Source organism: Podarcis tiliguerta, assembly GCF_965153285.1.
Source record: "Podarcis tiliguerta genome assembly, chromosome: 9".
Classification (NCBI taxonomy): Eukaryota; Metazoa; Chordata; class Lepidosauria; order Squamata; family Lacertidae; genus Podarcis; species Podarcis tiliguerta.
In genome coordinates, this window is record NC_139542.1 from 43769894 (window position 1) to 43795818 (window position 25925).

Consider the following 25925-nt stretch of genomic DNA (forward strand, 5'->3'; position numbering starts at 1 on the left):
TTAGTATGTTTCTGTGTGCTGCTCTGGTTTGCCAGAAGTGGCTTAGTCCTGCTGGCCACATGACCCGGAAGCTGTGTGCCGGCTCCCTTGGCCAATAAAGCGAGATGAGCGCCACAACCCCAGAGTCAGCCACAACTGGACCTAATGGTCAGGGGTCCCTTTACCTTTACCTTTTATGCAGAGTGCAGCACAGTCTGTACAGTAAAAATTTATTACTCTCAGTATTTCTTACAGCTGTATTCCATGACCATTCATCCTAATTTATCATCTGAGACAAAAAGTTAACCTGTTTCAATGCTATATAAAAAAACAGACATCTAAAACAGTCAAATGTCTCCTGTCCCCTTTCAGGAGTTAGGATTCCATAACAAAACAGTTATACGGATACTGGTTGCCAGAAGTGAAATAGACCTGCTGAACATAAGACAACGTTATAAAGAGAGATATGGAAAATCACTGTTCCATGATATCAAAGTAAGTATGTTTGGGTTGACTGTAATAATTTAGACATTAAAATAAAAAACAGCATCCATGCGTATCCTCAGATATCAAGAACGCAGAAAGTAATTGCTTCTGAATGGACCAACCAACTTCTTGTTTCTTAACAGATTAAATCCTGTTCCTCTTAACTATTTGCACCATGCTTACAATTTCTGCATGTCCAGTGGTACTGCCCTTGTTCTTACTGTATGTCATACTTGCCCTGATCTTCTTGGAAGCCAAAACAGGCTCACTGTCTGCTTAACTTAATGCAGTTGGTGTCATTTCCATAAATAAAACACCAAAAACATTGAAAGCAATGCTGTTACTCCAAAGCACAACACAGTGTACAGTGGTACCTCGGGTTAAGTACTTAATTCGTTCTGGAGGTCTGTTCTTAACCTGAAACTGTTCTTAACCTGAAGCACCACTTTAGCTAATGGCGCCTCCTTCTGCCGCTGTGCCGCAGCCGCCCGATTTCTGTTCTCATTCTGAAGCAAAGTACTTAACCCAAGGTAATATTTCTGGGTTAGCGGAGTCTATAACCTGAAACATATGTAACATGAAGCGTAACCCAAGGTACCACTGTACTCCTTATTTGTGATATTAAACTATATTTCATCAAAATATAGTTTCTTCAAAATATAGTTTAATATATTTTATTTTACTCAGTGCAACCAATTTTACACCAGGAGAAATCCAAGAACACACTGCTAGACACCCCAAGTGATATTAGAGATTCCACCTTTAGAATGCAACAAGTAGCAATTTTTTGACCTAATCCAGTATGTTCAATTAGTTATCTTATTCAAGATCTCAAGTTAGTTGAGGAGTATACAGAAGATTCCCTCAAAGTAGATCAGAGACTATGGCCCCAAACTTTGCAATCAGTCCCCCAAAAACCCACTGAATTGCAAGTATGAACCATATGCATAGCAAAGCCTTTTGGCACAGAAACTATGACAGAGACAAGAAGTAGTTAAATGATAATGATCCCTGGCAAAAACAATGAAGTTCCAATTACGCATAGTGTTTATTCATCTACCCATGCCACTTTTCAGACAGACAGAGCAAGTACAATGTACCAGGATGGGCTAAGAACCTGTCCTAGAATGTTGTGGGGTTTTTTTGTGGGTCTGCCTTCAAATGGTGGTGTTTGTTGTATTAGGTGGAGGAGGCGAATTCATAACCTGGCCTTCATTCTAGGGCCCAAATATGAACCAACTACAAATAACAACAATGGTTGGTCTATCCTTCTGGATGGCCAAGTGAAAACAATGGAGGCAGGAGGCAGGGATGAAATACCGTAAGACTGGCGGCAAGATGGAATCATGCACACTCAAGGCACTTCCAAGTGACCTGTTTATTAAGTTTGTTGGCTATTTGATGAGCTCTGAGTCTGACTTGTTTGTTGTTGTTTGTCAAAGAAAGTGTTGTCCCCCAATTTCTGAAGTATATCCCCATCAATTTCCATATCACAAAAGTCCAATCTTTTGAGGAAGCAGGTTTGTTGCATAAGACCTGCCAATGAACTACAATTGCAAAGCATGAATTTGTGGGTATGAGATTGAATCCAAACCCCAAATAACCAGTCTGGAAACACCCTCCCGTGTTGCTACTGCACTTCCTCAACCTGCATATGACACTGCTAGGCCAAACAGGAGTTTCACTGGGAAAGAACAGGCACAGCAGCAACTGAAGATAACCTCTGTCTTTTGCTTCTCTGTCCTGCAAGTGTATGAAGTGTATCCTCAAACTCCATTCCTCCTGGTTATATCTGCCCTACATATGCCAAGTTCAGAAACTCCTATCAGCAGCTCTGCCCTTTAAAAAGTGATTAAGTTCTTGCAGAAAGCAACAGGGTTGCTGTTGCTGATTTTTTTTAAAAAAAAAATGTGTCATCTTTAATGAATATTTATTTATCTTGCAGCATTTTTCCTCTGGACATTATGAGAGTGCTTTACTTGCCATCTGTGCAGGTGATGCTGAAGATTATTAGAAGGAAGAAAACTATGTTAAAAACGAAAAAGTTTAGGGATGGAAATGCTTTCAAATAATAAGAGATTCAAGCTGTCCTCATTATTTCTCTGTGTACTAATATACTTCCCAGTGTGATCAGTTCAATGCCTATTCTTTTCTAAATTTGTTTTGAACAAATATAGATTTTCACATACCAGCTTTTTTAAAAGAATGAATACTTTGCTATTAATATATTGCATTTTACAAACTTACTTCAAAGTAGACTCTAATAAAATCCATGTGATTCCTTTCCATCCAAATGTGTTTCATACTGTTAAGTACGTCCCAGTCTCCAAGCCATGAGAAATCTCAGGGATTGCAGCATATAACTTGGGTTTGGTTGCTTTGGAATGAAGGTTACTCGAGGCTCAAGCATTAATACTCCCACAAATCCTGCTCTCCCACATTCATTTTTTAGGGAGGCTCTTCAATGACATGGCTCTGGATCAAGTATAGGGAACAAGTCAGGCATCTTTTTTTTGCCCCAATCCCAAGACAGACTGTCCTTTGTTCTCTTTCTGCTTAACTTCCAGGAGGGTCTACACTCTACAGCCATTTGTTTCTGTGCACCCCATTGCCCTAATTTACATTACAAAGCAGATACTTATGGAGCAACAGGAGAGATTATGGGCAATAGACATTAAATTGACAGCATGCTATAATCTCAGGGAAAACACCATGAAAATGGTATATAGATGACATCTTACTCCCCAAAAGCTTGCTAAAATGTATAAAGGGAAAACATCAACCTGTTGGAGATGCAAAAAAGAGGAGGGGGTCATACTATCATATGTGGGGGACATGTGTAAAGGTAAAGGGACCCCTGACCATTAGGTCCAGTCGTGACCGACTCTGGGGTTGCGGCACTCATCTTGCTTTATTGGCCGAGGGAGCCGGCATACAGCTTCTGGGTCATGTGGCCAGCATGACTAAGCTGCTTCTGGCGAACCAGAGCAGCGCACGGAAATGCCTTTTACCTTCCCGCTGGAGCGATACCTATTTATCTACTTGCACTTTTATGTGCTTTTGAACTGCTAGGTTGGCAGGAGCAGGGACCGAGCAACAGGAGCTCACCCTGTCGCGGGGATTCGAACCGCCGACCTTATGATCGGCAAGTCCTAGGCTCTGTGGTTTAACCGACAGCGCCACCTGCGTCCCCTAGGGGACATATGTAGCCATTGGCAAATACTGGAATGATATTTAAAACGAGTTTAAGAAACTGTTTAAAATCACCTTAAAAAAACAAATCCAAAGATTTTCCTACTTTGTATACTACCACCAGAAATTTAAAAAGATATAAGAACATTGTTTATGTATGGTATTACAGCAGCTAGAACCCTTACAGCAAGGAACTGGAAGAATGAAACGCTCCCAGAGATTACAGATTGGCAGATACTCATGTTAGAATACTACAATTAGCAAAACTGATGGGATCAGTTAGAGGAATATAGAAACAAAAAAACAACTAGAGAATGGATAATATTTAAGAATTATGTAAACTTTATTGTACAAATAACTCCATATTAGCAGAAATTGAGTGATATTTGTAAAGAAAAAGATCAAATTAATGTATACAAAGCAGAAAGAAATAATATTATACAATGTAAACCTGTGTAAAATAGAATATTATATCAAACAGTATAATGAGAAGGATAGGAAGGATTGTGCTGATGAGTACTTTTACTATGTAAATAACTTTCTCTCTCTTTTTTAAAAATTTGATTTCTTTGTTTCCTATCTTTGTTACTTCTTTAAATTTTTTTCTTTATAAATTTTCTATTTTATATAATTTTCTTTTCTTTTTTTTACCTGTTAAGGAATAGTACATAATGTTTGTATAGACATGCACATTTTTTAATCAATAAAGAATTGATAGTACAAAGCAGATACTTAACAGAGCAGGTGAGGCTATTGATTTAGCAAGCAAGTTGGTCTGACCACTATGACAGTCCCCTTTTCTGCAATAATCAATCTCACAGCGTTCAGAATCACATGATTGGAAAAGAGAGCCGCCAACACCATTTAGACTAACTCCAAACTCATTCCATTATCAACAACAGCATGGCAGGACACACCTATACCTGTTTATTCAGAAGTCCCACTGTGTTCAATGAGAATATGTGCAAAGGATTGCAGCCTAAGAATCACAACATGTCATTGCTAGACAATTCTTGTTTTGCTTCTCACGCACACAAAGATAAACCAGACTTGTTAATATTAGGGCGGCAAAATCTTTTTTCATCTGTTCACTATATATTGGCAGTATTTATTCTTAATAAGCTCCATAAATTCATGCTTCAACAAAGCCATGATCCTGCTTATATCTCCCAGAATTGTACCACACATTGTATAATTTGGGGAGTTTTCCATATCCTTCCTGAATTCCAGATCAGGAGGGTTGGGGAAACTCAACAAAGGGAGTTTACTTTGTTGGTTGGCTGTTTACTTACTTGTTAGGATTTAAAATCCTTAATTCTATACAAACAGGCAAAAACAAAACCCCAAGAACAAAAAAAAGCTTTATTTATTTATTTAGCTAGCTAGCTAGCTAGCTTCCTTTCACCATAAGGTGTCAGAGTAGGTTACAATAATTACAACACAAAGTTAAAAACATATAATGTGTCCCAAATATATATCTATATCATCTATATCTATATCTATATATCTAATCTATATATCAGCTGTTAAAAGCCATGGTAAAGAGGTGTGTCTTCAATTACCCTTCCCTGTGTTGTCATTTAAACAGATAGTTAGGCATGCTGACTTATTTGACATTTCCCCCCAGCTATTTGAACATAGTAGAAAAGCATTTGTAGAACAGATGGAGAAGCTCACCACTCCCAAAAAAGGCATTTTACAGTAACCTCTGAAGAAGCATAGAACAAGGAGAGAAACTCTACTGGTGGGTTAGAACTTTTGAGAGGGGTCAGAAGATGGCCCTGTCCACAGTACAAGCTGCCCGGTGCCTTCTGTTAAATAAAAAAGCTGTCCCCTTCAATTTACACTAGCTGAGTACTCTAACAAAAACTCTAAAATGGTCCTATATATTATGGGCAAACTGAAAGGCAACCCGGAGGGGGTGGGACAAAACACCCTAATAAAGGCTGAACTTGCTAAGAGGCTGTAGACCACAGAAGATACTTGAAGAGAGGTGTGAGGGAGAGACAGAAGACAAGGGAGAAAGGTGTGTAGTGCCCATGAAGAAGGCATGGCTGGCTGGGGCCCTGAACAGGAGTACTCCCCGCAGCCACATTTTGTTGCTGCTCCCTCTTCCATACCAGATCCTTCTAAAATCTTTAAAATTAAATATTCGCATTAAGGCAGCACCCCTAATCAAACAGATACTACATATCCATTCAACCAATCACTGGTGTCTATTTGATACAACTGTGAACTGTTATCCCTTCTTACAAAGCACCATATTTTTGGTGCTGGCGTTATTCCATTCACACCACATCCAGTTTCGACCAGTAGTTCTGACTTAATTGTTCAAAGGCGCACACGACGTTATCATCCTCTTTGTCGCAAAGTTCACGCAAAGAGACACTGGAAAAGAGAAGCAGAAGTAAATTAAATGTTTTTGTGAGGAGGGGGGGGGGTGTTATACACCTTCAACCCTGAAAACTGCTTTGTTGTATTTTGTAATATTTCTGTGCCTGAAGTAGAGCCCACACAAAACCATCCACCCCCCTGCTAGGCGCAATATTTTGAAAAGTATTCGTGCACCATTCAGCTATCAGTTCTGGCCTTCCTTGATTCCTCCCATGGTGCTTCTTGGTCCTGCTACATGATTGGACGAGTCTTGTGTTTCTTTATGGTTTACCTGAATTAAGCATCTATCTAAAACAAAAAATACTTTTGTTTTTGTTGCCTCTGAGATCTCACTCTTGATGTCCAAGCCATGTTCAAAGCGTTCAAACCATGTTAAGGATGATACAGAAGAGGAGTGGCTGCCAAGCCACCCAGGTCAAATATTGAAAGTTTTTGTCATTTGGATTCATCACTGCTAGCAAATCCCCATGAACAACATTCACACCTTAGATGTAAAGATGGAAATGGAGGTGACAACACCCACTGGTGTTCATTTACTATGTGAAAACTGGTTGGACTATGAAATGTTTGAGTCACCCAGACTAATCTCTACACCCATGGTAACAGTGGAGGCATCACGCAGGTAAATTTGGGGATGGGGTACATGTGTTAAGATCTCAGAAAGATATATAACAGTGCAGTGATACCTCAGGTTAAGTACTTAATTCGTTCCGGAGGTCCGTTCTTAACCTGAAACTGTTTTTAACCTGAAGCACCACTTTAGTTAATGGGGCCTCCTGCTGCTGCTGCACCGCCAGAGGACGATTACTGTTCTCATCCTGAAGCAAAGTTCTTAACCCAAGGTACTATTTCTGGGTTAGCAGAGTCTGTAACCTTAACCGTATGTAACCTGAGGTACCACTGTATATGTTAATGTCAGCAGTCCAGCAAGGGGGGGGGGAAGGGGAGGGAAGTGCCTTGTTTGGCCCCTGCCCCCTCTTCTGGTGCCAACCCAGGTATGATAGGCACCAGTCTACAGACCTCTGTTAAATTGTTCTAAAGAACAAGAGTAAACAAGCAATACTTCATTGCATACCTCAAGAGGTTTTCAACCTTTTTGGGTCCACGGCTCCCTTGACCAACTACATTCTTTCTGTGGCACTCTTGTGGGGCTCAGGAGCCCAGTTATCTCACCCCTTACCTGCAGAGCTGGAAACCCCTCACCCCTTTTCAAACACTCTCGCTTGTGGAGTGTTCCCTCAGCCTCTTCCCTCTCCTTGGGAGTCCTCTGGGAAGCAGCAGCTGCCTCCCCTGCCCCCAAAGAGAAGTGCCTCCTCCCACTGCCTATAGGGGCCTGGGAAGCAGCCCCTGGCCAGCCGCAGAGGCACCATTCACCTGCGGCACTTGTAGCCAGGGCTGCTGCAACAAGCAGCTCTGCAAGCCTTTGGGAGGCAGAGACGCGAGAAGGCATCAGAGGAGGGAGGGAAAGAAAGAGGGACAGAGGCCGGTGTTGCCTGCAGCACCTCTGACTATCACTCAAGGCACCCCAGGGTTTCTAGGCACACTGGTTGAAAACCGCTGGCATACCTGATGACTCGAAGAACAAGGCCAAAGTCTTTCAAACAAGCATAGGCTTCTCCTTCATGTATACTAAAATTGGAAGGAAAAGTAGGTTAGCAGAGTTATATATTTCATGTACTTTTCTTGTTCTTGATAGCCTTGCTCTCCAAGAATTCGTCTGATTCTCTTTTAAAGCCATCCAAGTTGGTGGCGATCACTTCCTCCTGTTGCGTGTGAGTTCTACAATTTAGCTATGCAGTGTGTGAAGAAGTATTTTATCTGTCCTGAACCTTCCCACATTCAGCTTCGTTGGATGTCCACGAATTCTAACGTTATGAGAAAGGGAGAGAAACTTTTCTGTATTCACTTTCTCCATGGCATGCTTAATTTTATAAATATCTACTGTACCGTGACACCTCTTACTTGCCGTTTCTCAAAACATTTCTCCCTGAGAGGTTTGTAGGACAGCAACATGAGAAGGGGGCTTTTCTGTGGTGGCTCCCCACTTGTGGAATGCTCTCCCCAGGTTCGCTTTAACTACATATCTTTAAGCACCAGGAAAAACATTCCTCTCTGTCAGCCTCGCCTTTGAGCCAGTGCCACCGACTGAGCTCAGCCACTTCAGCCCCGACTGGGCCAGGCAAGCTGGGGTAGCACTTCCAGAGACCTTCTTCTGCAGGACCAGGTCTAAGTGCTATGGACTCACAACTCAGAGCTGTGAGCACCGAACTCACTTCCAGTAGACAGTCGTTGCACAGCAGAGTACAGCAGAGCATAAATCACTCGGACGACAGCGCTGAAGAATATCTCCTTTTATTCACTACAGCTACTGTACTATACAAACTATATACAAATGGAGACGCTGGACTGCACTGAGTGTTACAGCTGCTTTCTGCAGCGACCTTATCTACACAGAGATAACACTCAGTCTCCCCCTTTGAAGTGAGGCCGGAGCGGAATAAGTAGCAAGCACAACCCGCCCCCTCCTCTCTGGAAAATCAACAGATTCTTGCAATGGGAGGGGTGAAATTTCCTCACTCTTCTCATAGGCTTTTGGCTAATTGAACCATCTATGGCCTTTTAAACTTGGGAGCATGGGTACTGTTCTTGTTTGTTACTATGTAATGCATTTTTGTGTTTTTATATGTTAAACCACCCTCAGATGAAGTGTGGTATCGAAATATAATTAATAAATAATGAAAGAAAGAAAGCACGCACACACCTGTTATCCTGTTCCATTGCTGTCAGAGATCCATGTTTATAGAAGTCGAGCACATATGCATTAAGTGGCATCATTCTTCCCTGATTATCACATATCTTTGAATAGAGGACTGGAATGTTTGCACCATTAATGCCTATTGTGCGCAGTATGACCTGCAGAAACGGTAGAGCAGCATTCCTTTTTCATACTACTCAGTTACTGACCAACCCCTTTGCCATATAGTAATAAAGCTGCCCTGAACCTGGATGAGATGCCAAGTTTCTTGTGCTTAAGGGAGAATGGTTGCATTTAAGGCCACATCCGCAGTAAGCACTTAAAGCACTATGAGACCACATTAACTGTCATTGTGGTTCAAAAGAATCCTGAGAATTGTAGCTTGTTAAGAGAGCTGAAAGTTGTTAAGAGACCCCTATTCCTCTCACAGACCTACAATTCCTGTGGTGGTTTAACAATCAATTTCCTGTTCTTGGGCAACTCTGGGAATTGCATACGAAGTCATTTTGTGCCTTTAGAAAACAGGGGACACACAAGCACAAAATAATCTACCGTCCATGAACTTATCTTCATACAGTATTTCCATTTTGGTGCTGCTGTGTAATGCCAGGTCAATGATTCACAAGACCACTGCCATTCATGACTTGATCATGGATGGTGGAATTGACCTGGCATGCGTAACAGAGACTTGGTTGGACGTGGCCGATGGCCTGTTCTTGCTGCTGCTTGCCGCCACGTTTCTCACAGCAACCCATGTCATGTGGGCGGGGAGTGGGGAGGTTGCAGTGATCTTTAGGAAGTCATTAGCTTGTGCCAGGTGTCCTAATTGGGAAGACCCAGTTTTCTGAGTGCATGTTCTGGAAGCTGGGCAATAGGGGAAGTACAGGATTCCTTTTAGTGTACTGACCTCCCCACTGCACCAAGGATTCCTTGCTTGAGCTGCTTCAGGTCATGGTAGATGTTAACATCCATGCCGACACAGCCAAGGGCTGCTCGAGACCTCATGGAAAGCATGGCCTCCATGGGACTGCCTCTGAATAAGTTTGGCCCAACCCATAGCTGCAGACATGGCTTAGATCAGGTGTTGACCTCAATGGACATTAATGAGCTGACATTAAGTAAAAGCAAAACAAAAGAATTCCCATGGTCGGATCACTTCCTGGTGCAACTAGACTCCTCTGTGACCCTTCTCCTCCACAGGGAGGTGGGACCGATTCGGATGGTCTGTCCCTGCCACTTAATGGTTTCCAGAGAGTGGTAGGGGATGTTTTGTCCCATGTTGATGGCCTCTCAGCTGATTCCCTGGTGGCCTGCTGGAAGGTGGAGTTAACCAGGACTATTGACTATCTGGCTCTAAAGCACCCTCTCCTGTCTACCAGCTCCATCTGGTATGCCAGCTGAGACCCTACCTGCCACAGACTTTCTCGCCAGAGTGTTGCATGATCTAGTTATCTCCCGCTTGGATTACTGCAATGTACTCTACATGGGGCTACTTTTGAAGGTGACTCCTAAACTACAACCAATCTAGAATGCGGCAGCTAGACTGATGGCGGGGAATGGCCAGGGAGACCATATAACACCAGTCCTGAAAGACCTTCATTGGCTCCCAGTAAGTTTCTGAGCACAATTCAAACATTTGGTGCTGACCTTTAAAGCCCTAAATGGCCTTGGCCCAGTATACCTGAAGGAATGTCTCCACCCCCATCGCTCAGCCCAGGCACTGAGGTCCAGCTCCGAGGGACTTCTGGCACTTCCCTCACTGCAAGAAGTGAGGTTACAGAGAACCAGGCTTAGGGCCTTCTTGGTAGTGGTGCCCACCCTCTGGAACGCCCTCCCATCTTTTTTTATATATGCGCTGTAAGCAGCCCAGAGTGGCTAGGGAAACCCAGCCAGATGGGTGGTGTATAAATAATAAATTTAGTAGTAGTAGTAGTATATGCTTTTGACATATTTCTTCAAACCTCCAGTTTTATACTTTATAATCTTTCCCACTTACATTGTTGACGGAGCCTTTGTGCAGCAAATCAAATTCTGTATTTCCTGACAGGCACACAAACGGTGAAACTGCTGTCCTTCCTTCATCGCAGCTCATTAAGTGAGATGCAAGCGGTGAGTCAGATGGTTTTTTACTTGAAAAATCTAACAAAATGATTAAAAATGCGAATTTATCAACGGGTACACAACTCTATTATAATTGGATAATAGAGGAATGGACATAAATATCAAAAACAGATATTTATACTTTATATATACTTGATGACTGAAGTCCTCATATGTCTCATTAGATGTGACCATATATCCTTGTGCTCTTTTTTGTCCCTACTGAATCTAAGCCAAAATATGTGCAATTGAAGCAATGACATATTCACCCACTGCCTACCCATGCCTCCATTCCTACCTTTCTTCTGTCCAATCTACCTCCAGCTTGCCATCTTTCAAATTGTACTTCCTGCAACCAGCCACAGGTTGCATATCTAAGCCCATGTAGCTTCCCAGGGACTCCTCTGGGATCACAAGGCTGCTCAACCAGTGGACCTTTGATTCCTAATTGATAGGCTTCAGAACTGCAGAGTTTGTATTTCAATGTAATACAAACAATGCCTGCTTACCAAGTTCTGAAAGTGGAAGTTTATATTCTTGCTGCATATCAGCCATGGTGGAAACTATCTGCAGAAACTGTCCAAAATTCTCTTTTATTTTGGAGTTGTACTCATGCAAAGCAGCAGCAAAATCTTCAGGGAGATCCTCAAGAAACACCTAAAGACAACAGAATAGTTGCTTGAGAGATAAATAATAATCGTCAAGCCTCATTTAAAGCTTTTAATAAGAAAATACGTTTTTTTAAAAAAAGACCACAGAATACAGTATCTGGATCACCAAGAGGGCTCTAGTGACTTTGGCTGTATTGCTGCAGAATTTATCTCATAATCCAATCTATGTCACAGAATTAGAGTACTGTGCAATACAAAAGGTGCTTACATGTATCTTTATACCTTACTTCCATAGTATAAACTTAATTTATCATTCAATAAGTTGTCCATATAGAATCAATAAAAATGCAAAGGAGGAGAGAAGCTTCCAAAGAGAATTAAACAGCATGTGGATTCTTCTGTTCACCTTTGATCAGTAGTTACTGGGGTTTTTAAAAATCACATCATTATCTCCATCTTTGGCATCATCTGCTCATCTTTGTACCTTCTGAACAAAGGTGGCCAACGTCCTTTCCAACATTTTTAGTGGCAAATAAACAAGCTTTTGATCTTACCTTTGACTGGTAAAATGTCCTTCTAGAATTAAGAACAGCAGCTGGTATCCGCCTTCTTCCAAAAAGATGGGCCAATACTAGCACCAGCTTTTCCATCACATCCTGAGAGAAAGCATGTGGTCCTGTTTGGTACAGAAATCCACATTTTTGCAAATTAATCCTTCAGGAGTGCACTCTTAATGCTTATTTGCAGCTGTGGCTTTACCTGCTCACAGGTGTGGGGGAGATGGGGGAAAACAGCCTCATGGTCAAATTAGGATCTCTGGTGGTTTGGTCCATGAGCTGAAGAGTTCTTCACCCTTTATCTATTAGTTACACTTATGAACACTGACATGACAAGGCCTCCCTCACTCCCCCAACCTGGAGTAGAAGTGGTCTCCAAAACAGGATCGAATGGAGTAAATCACTCTGCCCATTCAAAAGCAAAGCAGGGAAGGAAGCAATTGGTGCCCTTTCTCTGTGCCCATGTAAAAACATACCTTCCTTGCTCCGTTGACACAGCTTATGGAATAAGCCTTTCACAAGAAAATCAACTAGTACAATATTGGAAGGTTCATGATAATGCAAATGAGTCACAAGTCCAGCAAATCCTGTAGTATTGCCTTCCCGATCCACATATCCCTAAAGTAAGAAAACACTTCAGATGGATTTCCACCCTAACTCATGAGACAAACTGCAAAATACATTCTGATTTTAATCATGGTGTAAGCTTGGGAGCTGAAAACAGAAACTCTCCCATGTTTGTGCAGGATAACCATAAAGCGACCAAATGTTGTACAATAACACAGACTAGCTAAATGTCTTAAATATTACAGTGGTCATAGAAGATTAATTTAAGAGGTGGGCCTCAATTTGTTCCAGAGCACATTCACGCATGTTTTGAATACTGAGTACAGAGTACTGAGTACTAAGCACCAATCTTTTAAACTTAATGTTTATAAATCTGGGCCAGAATGAAAACTAACTTTTTTCAGGAATTTTTCTTGGGGGGGCATTGACCCATTAAACTTGGCAGGCATATATTTCAAGGAGCAGGGTTGAATTATTTTGGTGTGGGACATTTTCTCCTATTTTTGAACAAGGGGAAATATAGTTGTTGGTGGAGGCACAGCAATGCTTGAGCTCTTGGAAGCCACCATTTTTCCATTCCCAAAAGAGTTTGGAATGATACTGCATTGTGTTAGTTCAGGTGAATTATTGGGGAGAAAATGGCTGTCAGCTCCTGGTGGTATCTGAGAGGTGGATAAATACTCTGCTACCACAGTCATGGGCAGAAACAAAACTACATTTTTCCCTGAAAGGGAACATACAACACATCTGAACATTGATAAAACATTACACACCCACATGGCTTTATCACCTTCAGGATGGTGAAGTAATCATTTTCCAGCTCTACAAAAACAAGGCCATATCCACAAAGGACTCTGCACACCAGTGTGGGGTACTACATAAAAGCCAAGACCCACTTGATTAAATAAGAAGACTTGGAAACTTACCTCCTTCACGAGAAACTGTAATGAAAACAAAAAATACAACTTTAACATCTTGAGGGCCCTTGGTTGTTTGAAGGCTAGAAGTGAATGCTTCAGTATCGACAGGACCTTTGGGAAGGGAAAATATATTAATACATTTCCATTGCAGCTGACTGGTTGAAAGGTTTGAGAGTAAGATGTTAGAAAACTGGCACTGGGCTTAACATCGATTCTTGGCATACCAGAGTATGGTCAAAGGAATTGCCTGAGAAATTAACGTGTCAGGCCAGAGCAGTAAAGGGCAGCCACAATCCCTATTCCTTTTCTAACATGCAGCAAATGTTTATTGAATGCATACAAGTAAATTGTTCAGACCGTGGCAGGCATCTACCCAACACTCATGGGAAAATGTGGCCCAACCTTTTAGAGTAATCAACTAAAACTTTATTACATAGCATGACATTACATTGGGACAAGGTATTTGTTGTTTACTACTGTAACAATAGTTTTCTAAAAATGTATCTTCCATACCATGAAAAATAAACAAAAACCTTGAGCGAACTAAGTTTGTTCTTGGTATAAGCTTCTGTGTGCATGCACACTTCTTCAGGTATCTGAAGAAGCGTGCATGCACGTGAAAGCTTATGTCAGGTGTGCGTGCAGGAGCCAGGCCCTGGGACCAATAGGACTTTGCAGGACTAGGACCTTCCTAAGTTTGTTCTGAAGAGGCAAGGCGTGGCCGATTGGTAACTCACAGCACCTGGTGGCAAGAGCCGGGAAGTGATATAAGGTCAGCATTTCTCTTCGGCATTTCCCACAGCAACACGTTCCCTGCCCTGCTGCGCTTGGCTCCTTGACTCCTTGCTTCTTGATTCTCGGACCCCTGACTTCGTGACTCCTTGCTGCTTGATCCTCGGACCCTTGACTTTGTGACTCCTTGCTTCCTGACCCTCAGACCCTTGGCTTTCTGACTCCTGGCTTCTGGACTCCTGTTCCTGCTCCTACCCCGCCGTCTTGCCCCCGGTCCTGATGTCCCCAGCCAGACCGTGACAGCTTATACCAAGAACAAACTCAGCTGGTCTCCAAGGTGCCACTGGAAAATTTATTTTATACATCTTTCAGACCAACATGGCTACCTACCTGAATCTAAAACATTGAGCATTAGCATTTAGTGTTTTTCTTTAACTCGCAGAATGAGTTTTGAAAATGTGTAGCAAAATGCATTGGTTAGAACATTGTCAGGAAATTAGTTGATCAATTTAGGCTGCAATTCGTAACACTTTCCTAGGTATTTACTCTTACTGAAGTCACTAGGAGTTATTTCCAAGTAGACACATTTAGGAACACCTTGTTAAATTAAGCTAGGAAGGAGTCATACATTGTTTTCCAGTGATATCAAGTAAAACCCAATGTGTTCAGTCCCATTGGGTGGCTCTAGGATTGCATCCTTCATTAGAGGAGGATTGCTTCCAAGGATTACCTTGGCTTTTGCATGCACTTTATCATCTGCTTTTGAAGCCAACAGCAGGAGTCTCAGGATCAGAGAAATACTCAAAGGAAACTGTCCTCGAAGTTCTGGTACATTGGATTTAATGAGCTTCTGTATTTTAGGCAATGGAATGTCATAGAAAAAGACATCACCCAAAAAGTCTTGACCTCGTCGCCCAGCACGTCCAGACATCTATGAAAAAGCAATCAAAGTCAGAAATCACACAAGTAAATAATCAAGCAAAATTTGAAATCAAGGCATTTAAGACTGTAGCAGAGAAGCTATCCATACTGCGGGACAAACATGCTCTTTTTTTCTTTATCAAATAGATAGACAGAGGGATGGGGAGAGAAGAGGCAAAGTCATTCCTAGCAAATCCCAGGGGTTGAATGTTAACGCTTTATACTTGTGGGCATCAATTTCCCTTCAGTGCTGTGTCTGTGGGGGCAGGAGGGAAACAAACATAATTCACTTTGCCTGTAAGACCTAAAGTTTAAATTTCCTAAGTGTCCTCCATACCCAATACACCTGAGACTAAATTACAGATGTCCTTAGTCATGCAAGTCTGCTGTTAAATGTAGTGTTGTTGTTAATAAGCCTGATTTGGATCAGAACTGCAACATGGGGACATGGGCAGTGGTGGCGAGTACCCACTGAGAGGAGTAGGGGCAGGGAATAAGGAAACCAGCAGTATATGCAGCCAGAGCCAATGATAAGCCAAGTCAATTCAGTGCTACTTATTGCTGAGTTCCGTAAACATAGCACTGAGACTAAACATCCTTCCATATTGGCCTCTGCATATTTGTTGGTCATTGATGCAATAATAATGCATTAGTTGTGGATTCATGCTGGACTGTCCAACCCATCCCACTCTCCAAAAACAGCCATGGACTTTTGACTAGTCCTAAAGTTTAATCTCATTACCTGCCTATAGTGCAGAGCATCCAAATATACAGAATTCTGTACAAAAACAACAGATTTACATGGCATGTTGATTCCCAAAGCCAAGGTTCCTGTGGCTGTCACCACCTAAAAGAAGAAACAACATTCAGTGGCAGTGCAAGTAAGTCCCATTCAGCTTAATGAGACTTGTTCCCAGGTATTTGGGTGTAAGAGTGCTGCCTTAATTGTTTTAAAAGATGGTAGTTAACATCAACTATCAATGTTAATACCATAATAATGCTTATCCATGCAACACAATGCAGAGCTACATAAAAGGGTTTTTGTGGGTGTGGGAGAGATTAATAGAAAAGCATACTGAAAAATACTGGCAGAATCTGAACTCCAGTTACTAGGACTTGCTAATATTTAGTTAGATTCAGTTTCTAGTCCCTTGTATATATTTTCCTAATCAAGTGTGATCAAGAAAGCATCACTGTGATCTAGGGTATCGCTCATGTTATTTTGGAAAAGCCTCAACTTGTTTTTCATTTATCATAGCCCCCTAAGACCCATAGCAATATTAAGGGGAGCTGACCAAGGACACATCTGCACTCTATGCCATGATCATACAAGTTGGCCATAAACCAGAGAGGCTGGAGGAAGAGCAGAATCTCTTTTCAAAGCACCCAAAATATTAAGTGCTTTCGTTCCACAAGACCACCTTCACCCATCAGCCTAAACTTTAACATTGGATAATGTCAGTATTACCATGAAAGAATGAAGACCAAGTATATAACTTGTACAGAGCAACATCCAAACTAGCAGGCCAGTTATTAAATATAAAGCTGGTCATCCCTTTAAAGAAATCAACAATTTTAAATGAGGCCTAAGTGGTGGGAAGGAGAAAAGGTAAGTTATGCCAGTCAATCCCCTGCCTCCCCATTCAGCTGTCACTCATTCCTTTTTCTGCCAGTCCCCTACACTTCAGTAGGGTAGCTATTATAGCTAGTTTAACAAGGGAAGAATATTAGGGTCAACACGCCATCCATGGATTATAACCAGTGCTGAATTAAGCCCTGTGGAGGCCCCTGAGCAGTCGAAATCTCAGGGGGCCCTCGCAAATTATCTCCTAATACTTTTTTTTATTTTACCAACCAACCATTTTAATAAGCCCATTTTTTACACAATACTATTTTGATCCATTGTCGTAGAGTCCCTAAAAAGCATGGGGCCCATAGGTTGGTGTCTACTCTGCCTGTTAAGTAATCTGACACTGCTTACAATCAAGTTAATTTGACTTTAATGATCAGAAAAAGGTTTAAATAAACCTATGACAAATAACTTTGAAGCATACAGATAGTAGGTGATTGGCAGTATTAGCAAGGCATGTATGCACATAGATTACAAATATACAAACTGAAAGTTGGTAAACCTGCAGAAATCCCTTTCTGAAAAGCATCTCCACCACTTGCTTCCCTTTGGCATCCACAGCAGAATGATGATACCCAATGCCTCTTAGTGCCAAATCTTGCATTTCTATTTTCTTTCTCGAGAATCTTAATCGATGAAATATCTTGGTCAAAGTCTAGTGGAAGAAGAAGAAGAAGAAGAAGAGTTTGGATTTGATATCCCGCCTTTCACTCCCTTTAAGGAGTCTCAAAGTGGCTAACATTCTCCTTTCCCTTCCTCCCCCACAACAAACACTCTGTGAGGTGAGTGGGGCTGAGAGACTTCAAGGAAGTGTGACTGGCCCAAGGTCACCCAGCAGCTGCATGTGGAGGAGCGGAGACGCGAACCTGGTTCCCCAGATTACGAATCTACCGCTCTTAACCACTACACCACACTGGCTCCCCAGGAAAGTCTTAATATGTAAGAACAGTAAATGTTTCAAAGCAGCTCGTCATTTCTACATGATTGCATAAGTGTAAATTGACTTTAACTGAATACATGTTAGAAAACCTTTGCCTATGTAATTTTACATTTTCTAATCATTAATTTGGAGAGAATTTCATAATCTCAAATATACTTTGGACATACACAAATATGTTACAGCACTTGATTTTACATGTCTAATTTTTAATGAAGATCGAAGTCATTTTTATTCTAATACTGGAAATTAAAGGGCTTTAAGCTCACCTCCTCATCAACAACATGTTCATTTGCATAGGTGCAGTCGGAAGGAGTTTCAGAAATCTTCTCCAGTTGCTTCCTTAAGCTATCAAGCTCAGCTTCCCAAACTAATTGTTTGCCATAGTTACGGACTTTAGTGTCACTGCACAAAAGTACAGATAAATTACCAAACAATTTTTCAACATTTCCCTGACATTGTCATATGTACTCTTTTCCCAGCATACATCCTCTTTTTCATGGGTAGAGTCATCATAGCGATCCATACTTAAAAGTAGAAGTTGGCAAATGCGTCCTCTTTTTTTCTCTTCAGAATCTGGCAACCCTAATATGTGTATGTGTGTGTACAAAAGTGAAAGAGACACACAGACAAATGTAGAACTCATTTGTATGTGACACTAGTCTTCTTCACATTTCATGGTAAGTCACGGTTCCTTTGGTTTTTGGGGGTTTTTTCAGAAGGAAACCATGATCTCAGGTTTGGACATGATGCTAAGCAAGGCTTCTTGCTACTCACACTAGGGAAGACATGAAGGGACAGTAACTGGACAGCAAGCACTAGCACGCTGCTGGTTCATGTCTTGTTAATTCATGCCAAGCTACTAACTATGGCTTATAGTAGGGGTAATCTATGTGCTGATCTCCAGATATTGTTCAACCCTAGCCAGCATGGCTGATAGTCAGGGGTGATGGAAGCTGCAGTCCATCATTCACAACTAAAGGACTTCCTCTGGCTTACCCTGCTGTGCCAAAAAAGGTCACTTGAAATCCAATAGACTAGTTCACATTTACATTTCAGGCAACAAAAGGAAGTGGAGAGGTGACGCAGCACTGATGTTGGGACTACAGGGCTACATTGGTGAGGGTTGACTCTACTGGTGCCTAATTCTATTGGTGCTTCAACAAAGCCCTGATTTCACTCCCGCCTGACCCCTCACCATCCTGGTAAGTGGCAATGACTCAACAACCATCTCAGCGTGATATTCTTCTTAGAGGAATGACATTTACACTCTGCTCATAGAAGCACATGGGATTCAAGGTCATCATGTGATTGCAGTAGGGCTGGCTGAGGATCCAATGGATCCCAGGCTGGACTGCTTCTCCCTGTCCTTGGAACATCCTGTTTTGAAGCTTTCTGCTGGCTGCCAGCAGCAGGGATCCTACCAGCTGCATGGGCACCTGCACACTGGGTGGATGGGAGGGGAGATCTGTGGTATCAGAGTGGTGCTACTATCACTCTGCAGGTGGCAGTTGGTGGGCGGAATTCCTCTTGCTAATCAACTTCACTTCTTCTCCAGCCTGGGGCAATGTGTACAGTACATACAAATGGTTTCAAATACTTGGTCTGCTCCTTTTTCAGATGTTTTTTCTTTTTAGATTTAAAAAAATATTTGCTCTTGTTAACTTTTCACGTAGTTATCTCCTAAGGAGCTGCATACTCTTTCAGTCCGATGTTGTGGTCTTTCAATGAGTGCTCACACCTTCCTTTGTGGGACTGAGCACAGCACCTTGGGCCACGTGAGACCCACCAGCTGGTTGGGCTGGCCCGCCTCCCTGTCTTAGTCCTTGGAGGTTCCCGCCAAACCTCGGTTAGCCAATCAGCCCTGCAGGGAGGCGGGGCCAGTTGCTTAAATAGGAGGCGAAGCCAGCAGCAACCATGTGGTTGGCTCCAGAGCTTTAGGGAGGGGAACATTTCCAGAATTGTCGTGGGACAGAACAATGAGTATGTTGGACCCCATCCTCGTCTCTTCCCTCATCCTTTTAGTTTAATTTCCCCTCATCTACTTAATTTAGCCAGGAGCCGCGCCGCCTTGGGTGGCCTCCCCCCCCCTCCCCCGTCCTTCACAGCTTGATCCATAGCGGGACTCAGCAGCATCACCCAGTTCCTGGGAAAGGGCAGTTGGTGAAATCATGAAATTATTATTTCAACATGAAACATTGAAATCTTGTAAAAATATGGGAACAGAAACTCAATTATTAAATGCTTTCTGTATCTTATCTGCCTTTTAAAAAAGAGATATTTGTCCAATGATATGGAAAGGACAAGCTTACCTGTGATCGATCACAGCTGAAAAGCAGAGAGATGCCACCTGCAAATTGGTGGATGTTGCTTGCCACAGTTACAGAATTATTATCAAACTTAGTTCAAGGAGGCAAGATAATAAAAGGGGTTAATAATCCTTTTGAAAATGGGGGTCTGTCTTAATTTGTTTTATAAAGATAACAATTGTATCTAAAATGAGAATACTTATTTGATGTGATGTATCCAAATACAGCTTTTTATGCGTTAAACGTAAATTTTGGAGAAAGAAAAAAAGGTTTATAGCACTTACTCATTTTGCGCCATTAAATATTTTTCTCTCTTTTTACATTTTTTTGTTAGCCATTCTTCTTTTCCAGAAGCTCGGATGGGCTTTTTACTTTGCTTCTCTTTTAAGAATTTGCAGACATTGTGAGCCAAACGTTCCACTTCTTTAATATTGAATCTTTAAAAAGAGGTGTGCCAACTACGGTTATTTGCTGCTAATTAGATACCTTACCATAAGATTATATACACGACTATGCCGAAATAGATCCCACCGAGTTGAATGGGGCATTTACCCACATAAGTGGGGATAGGATTGGAGTCTTATATTGTATTTTCTCCCGAAAAGTCTCAATAGGCTAGAATATGTTTAGGTAAGCTTTAGTACCTTGTAGCTTCCATATGTCTACTGTGAATAAGTAATGCCTATGAACTTGCATGCAAATGAATACCTATTAATAATTAGGGCTGCTACTAGATTTAAAAATAAAATCTCACCGTTATCATTTAGTGAATTAACTTTCATGTGCATAAAATCCAGATGGAGAATGCTGCTTGGGAACTTGCTTCTGAATTACTCTAATGGGCTGCAGTGGGCTGTTTGACTTGCATACCCTTTCAACACTGGAGTTGCTGTTGCTTCCCGGGATGAGGCAGGGAGGCCGCGAGGTCAGAGCTGTGTTGGTGCACAAGCTGGCACAGCACCCCTGCAGGTTCCCCCACCTATCCCTGACCTCACTGCCACCCTTATCATTCCAGTAAGTGGCAGCACTACAGCTCTGACGATACTGCCAACAAGATACCACCTACAGTGCTGGCTGCCCCGGGGAAGGGGTAGAAACTGTGAAGGTAACCAAGCCATTAGCACAACATGCCTACCAGGTTTTGGGGGGAAGAGGCACACTTCTTTGGTTTCTGTCTTTATCCCACCCAACAGGGGCCTACAAGCATTCTGTTGGATCTTCTACTGTTTGTATGGACACGCTGCTCGTCCCCAACTCTGACACTGCTTATGGTGCACAGTGGTACTTCAGGTTAAGTACTTAATATGTTCCGGAGGTCCGTACTTAACCTGAAACTGTTCTTAACCTGAAGCACCACTTTAGCTAATGGGGCCTCCTGCTGCCACCGCGCTGCCACAGAACGATTTCTGTTCTCATCCTGAAGCAAAGTTCTTAACCTGAAGCACTATTTCTGGGTTAGCGGAGTCTGTAACCTGAAGCGTATGTAACCTGAAGCGTATGTAACCCGAGGTACCACTGTATACTTCTTATTCGTGTGTAGCCTCTGTGTGGAAGGCCCAATCGGTGAATGTGTGGCATGTGTTATCCCACTCCACACTCAGTGCAAGACTATTTACATATTTGCATCATCTAGGCAAGGCCAATATTGAGCTGATTAGCGGATCCAGAGAACCAAAAGTGATAAACGCATTCAGGAGGATTTCCATTCACTGTAGATACGCTCTTTCCTATGCTAACGAATTCAAAATGCAGTGATTGGCAAAGGCAGACAAGGAAAGTGATTATAAATAATCCTCTCAAAAAAAAAAAATCAGTTACAGAACTGCTTCTGCTGAAACAGCATTTTAAAGAGACTTTATAATAATCTGTATCTTAGAGGGAAGAACTTTCATTATGAAGATTAAAATAATTGCTGCCTAACCAATAGTCGTTTTTGTTTATTGTTGTTCCCTGCCCCAATTCCAAATTCGAATTATCCACTTCATTGGTTACGTGTCAGTTACCTATACAAGACAGACATATATACCTCCATTGTCTTACTTACAGGAAAAATAGTGCAGGCAATTTATTCATCTGTTTTAGCTTGTCAACAAAATGAGGAAAGTGTTTTCTCATCGCAGCTTCAGAAGAAAAAGTAGATTGAGGTTTGAGCAGCTGCAGCACTCTGTTTGCCTAGGGGTTAAAAAGGGTAACAGCAATGAAAAAAAATTCCTTTCCATTTCTGGATGAATTTTTTTGGGTAAGCAGCAATGAATAATGGCACAAGAAAGTACAGAACAAGGTTAATAGTGTTTCAATTTGAGTTCTATTATTCTCTGCACCATTTTTTTTTCTTTTTTGAATAATGATCTTTGCTTAGCTGCAGTTTCCCAATGCTTTCTAAAGGCCAAAATAAAACTGGGGTGGCGGTCTCTACCATTCCTCCTCTGCCCAGTCCGACTTCCTGACACAGCCAAGAAATAGTCTGAAAATATTAGAGAATATCTAAGGCCTTTAGAAAATAAAAAGAAGGATGATACACAGGTAGAGAGATGGAAATAATAAATACCTCCTCACTGCAACCATGTTTAATCCACATTTCTAGTTCTTCTTTCAACTGTTTCTCATAAGTTCTTGCATCAGCCTTTGTGATGACCATTTTGTCCTTAAAAAACTGCTCAGGATCCAGTTCCTTGACATCAAAGATCAAGGGGGAAATAGTGACCACAACTGTGTTCTCAAATAAGTAAAATAGTATCTTCTTTTTTTATATAGGTAACAATTGCTCTGTATATTTGAAGATATACAGATATACAGATTGAAGATAAACATATATCTGTAAATAGGATGTACTTACATTAGCCCTTGTCCAGTCTGTCCTTGCCTTTACCATAATGTCATACAATACGACAGCTTCTCGGGGAGAAAGAGAAAGGTCCAAGGGAAAGCCGTACTTCTCAATCTGCAATGCCAAATAAATAAGCAAGCACTGAGTAGCATGTTACAAATTTCAGTGGTTATACTGTTTCTCCATAATACCCCAATGTGATCTTAAACTTACATGATCCACAGTTAATGCAGCACAGGGATGATAGTGATGGATAGTGAAGTCATCATTGTTCAGGGAACATACATACTTTTCTAAATCATTGTATCTCTCTTCATATACCACTGGAAGCAGAATAATCTGAAATAAGTGATCTGGTAATATTTAGGTTATAAAGCCCAACACAAGCCGCTTTAAACTTCAGGGTCAACCTGATGTGGATTTTTGAAACTCATTCAAGATTTAAGAAGACAAATAGAAAAAAGTAATCTCTCTACTATGTAAAAGTTTTGATTTTGGGTACATACCTAACTTAACTTTGTATGATGTTTTCTGTGTTCTGACACTCTGCTTCACTTTAACTCCTTTCTTAACGGAAGTGGAATGGTTAGAATTCCGTGCTATTACAGCTTCAGTATGTTGCCAGTATCTTTTTACTGACTGTAGCCATCTGTTAGGAAGGAGGAGGAGAATTACATTCCCAGTATAAACACAGCTCTTTGGGCTCTATCTATCTCAGTGGCAGCCCACGCAGAGCCACAGAGCTGCCTTCCTGACAACAGATGAAGATGATGATTAGGTTGACATGCCAAAATGGCTTCTAAGCAGTTTACAAGTATAAAATCAATTGAATCCATGCACAATTAAAATACACAATAAAATAATTCCACCATGCATCAAAAACATCCATAGTTAAAATATGCAATTAAACAAACCAATTTAAAAGCATAGCAATTAAAAGTTTTTTTTTTTAAAAAAGAGTTTCAGTAATTAGATCAGAAAATTCTAAGTTCAAGGAAATGATTTCCTAAACAGATGTGTTATCAAGAGCAAGCAGAATGCCTCTACTCATGGAGCATCTCATATTTCAGCAGGGAGAGCATTACACAACACCATTGCTGCTAATGAAAAAGTCAGCCATGTTGGTGGATTAGGTGTCCTTTGATGTTCCTCTCCACGATTCTTACATGTGTGTAACTAGCCCATGAGAGTTGATGCAGCATTGCACTTAAGATAGTGAGATGTGTTCATGAAAGAGCTCGATTCAGATCTCACCTTGGCTACAAGCTTGCAAGCTGTTCCTTGAAAAACACATTTTTTCAGGTTTGGTTTACTATCTGAATAGCACTGTACTACCTCACAGAATGATGGGACGCGTGTGGCGCTGTGGGTTAACCCACAGAGCCTAGGATCAGAAGGTCGGCGGTTCGAATCCCTGCGACAGGGTGAGCTCCCGTTGCTCAGTCTCTGCTCCTGTCAACCTAAGAGTTCGAAAGCACGTCAAAGTGCAAGTAGATAAATAGGTACCGCTCTGGCGGGAAGGTAAACGGTGTTTCCGTGCACTACTCTGGTTCACCAGAAGCAGCTTAGTAATGCTGGCCACATGACCCGGAAGCTGTACACCGGCTCCCTCAGCCAATAAAGCGAGATGAACACCGCAACCCCAGAGTTGGTCACGACTGGACCTAATGGTCAGGGGTCCCTTTTCCTTTACTTACCTCATAGAACTGCTATAAGGTTTACTAAGAAGTGGTTAGAACACTTGAAAACATTCTCTATAAATGCTAAACATTATTACCATACTTGTGCTTATTTATTGATTTGTCAAAAAAGAAGCAATCCAGAGGTTCCACATTATCCTTGTCGTATGGAGACCTGCAAGCTTTCACACGATGATCTGCACAGTAAGCTGCAGTTTTAGACACAGCCCTAATCTAGTTGATACAACACTTTCAAAGTATGTTTCATTCAGAATTTTCACCCATCTTACTCAGCAAGATGTTTGGGGTTGCTTATGGTTGCAGAGAGAGCCAAAAATGGACATCGAATCATAACCAGAAGATGCTCCCAAACTTCTGCTCCAATTTCACCTCCAAGACAATGGACCTGAAGAAGTAAAAAATAGGCCTAATATATTAATGTTATGTAATGTGGACATGTTTTTATTCTTTTTAGTACAGAATAGTTGTATGGCATGCTTCCAAAATATCACACAGATACACTGCATTCCTCTAAAGCACCATATTCAGGTTTAGGGTGACTGTACATCACGTTTATCCATCACCACACCTATGTACCCAACACGTGTAACAGCGAATGGCAACTGTTAATTTATACAAAATAATATAAAGGAATATGCTCATCAGTTCATACAATACAGGCTAACTCTGTTCCTGATGGCAATTTAGTCCTTTCTGAGCCACATCAGAGTGCAGCCCATTTCCTTTCACCCACAGAGCCGTAGTCCTATCTGCACAGTAGTACCTCCTCAATTGTAAATCTTCAAAGCTGCATCTTGTGCTCTTGGTAGAGGTCAGCGATCCCACTGATTTAACTGCATTGGCCTAATCTTGTCAGCACCCCCACTCTGGTCAGCAGCAGTGTTACTGGTGTCTAACTCCTCTCTGCCACACAAGCCATGGGTTCTTGGTCATGCTAGAGCATAGCATGACAGGCCTTTCTGTAAAAGGCTATAGATACTTCATTAATTCTGCCAAAAAGAATGCATACCTACCTCATCAAATATAACATATCGTATCTTCTTGGTCCATTCTTGACGATGAGGTGACAGAAGAAGGATTTCTAAACACTGAGGGACTGTTACCAGTATCTGAAACAAAACATTGATGGACTTTTAGAAACATCCCTGCTAATAACAGGTTTAAAGCAACATGAACACTTTTGGAAAAGCAACTAAATACCAGTGATATTGATATGACTAGATTTTTTGATGAAAAGAACAGTGTAGAAGCGTAGTTATTTCTAGAAAAAGAATGCTCAGTTGATGTTCTGCCAACCTAAATCCTCTG

General features: G+C 41.5%; 2 protein-coding genes across 3 annotated transcripts in view; one reads left to right on the top strand and one right to left on the bottom strand.

The window, feature by feature from the left end:
* Positions 1-4386, top strand: part of ANXA10 (annexin A10) — a 27950-nt gene extending 23564 nt beyond the window's left edge. Inside the window, exons 11-12 of the mRNA XM_083457540.1 lie at positions 352-474; positions 2411-4386. Of these exons, the coding sequence (XP_083313666.1) occupies positions 352-474; positions 2411-2479 (192 nt within the window). The 3' untranslated portion in view covers positions 2480-4386. The remainder of the gene's footprint in view (positions 1-351; positions 475-2410) is intronic.
* LOC310685219 (putative ATP-dependent RNA helicase DDX60) overlaps positions 3982-25925 on the bottom strand; it is a 44902-nt gene continuing 22958 nt past the window's right edge. For both annotated transcript variants that reach the window (XM_083457001.1, XM_083457000.1), the window contains exons 19-38: positions 25631-25726; positions 24887-25002; positions 23424-23566; positions 23131-23240; positions 22927-23031; positions 22639-22761; positions 22135-22262; positions 20375-20527; positions 18051-18186; positions 17347-17499; positions 15957-16061; positions 15024-15224; positions 13568-13672; positions 12551-12692; positions 12072-12193; positions 11416-11563; positions 10803-10945; positions 8813-8964; positions 7618-7680; positions 3982-6045 (exon numbers count right to left, since the gene is read on the bottom strand). In XM_083457001.1, coding sequence (XP_083313127.1) covers positions 5946-6045; positions 7618-7680; positions 8813-8964; positions 10803-10945; positions 11416-11563; positions 12072-12193; positions 12551-12692; positions 13568-13672; positions 15024-15224; positions 15957-16061; positions 17347-17499; positions 18051-18186; positions 20375-20527; positions 22135-22262; positions 22639-22761; positions 22927-23031; positions 23131-23240; positions 23424-23566; positions 24887-25002; positions 25631-25726 — 2544 coding nt within the window. In that variant the 3' untranslated portion in view covers positions 3982-5945. The remainder of the gene's footprint in view (positions 6046-7617; positions 7681-8812; positions 8965-10802; positions 10946-11415; positions 11564-12071; positions 12194-12550; positions 12693-13567; positions 13673-15023; positions 15225-15956; positions 16062-17346; positions 17500-18050; positions 18187-20374; positions 20528-22134; positions 22263-22638; positions 22762-22926; positions 23032-23130; positions 23241-23423; positions 23567-24886; positions 25003-25630; positions 25727-25925) is intronic.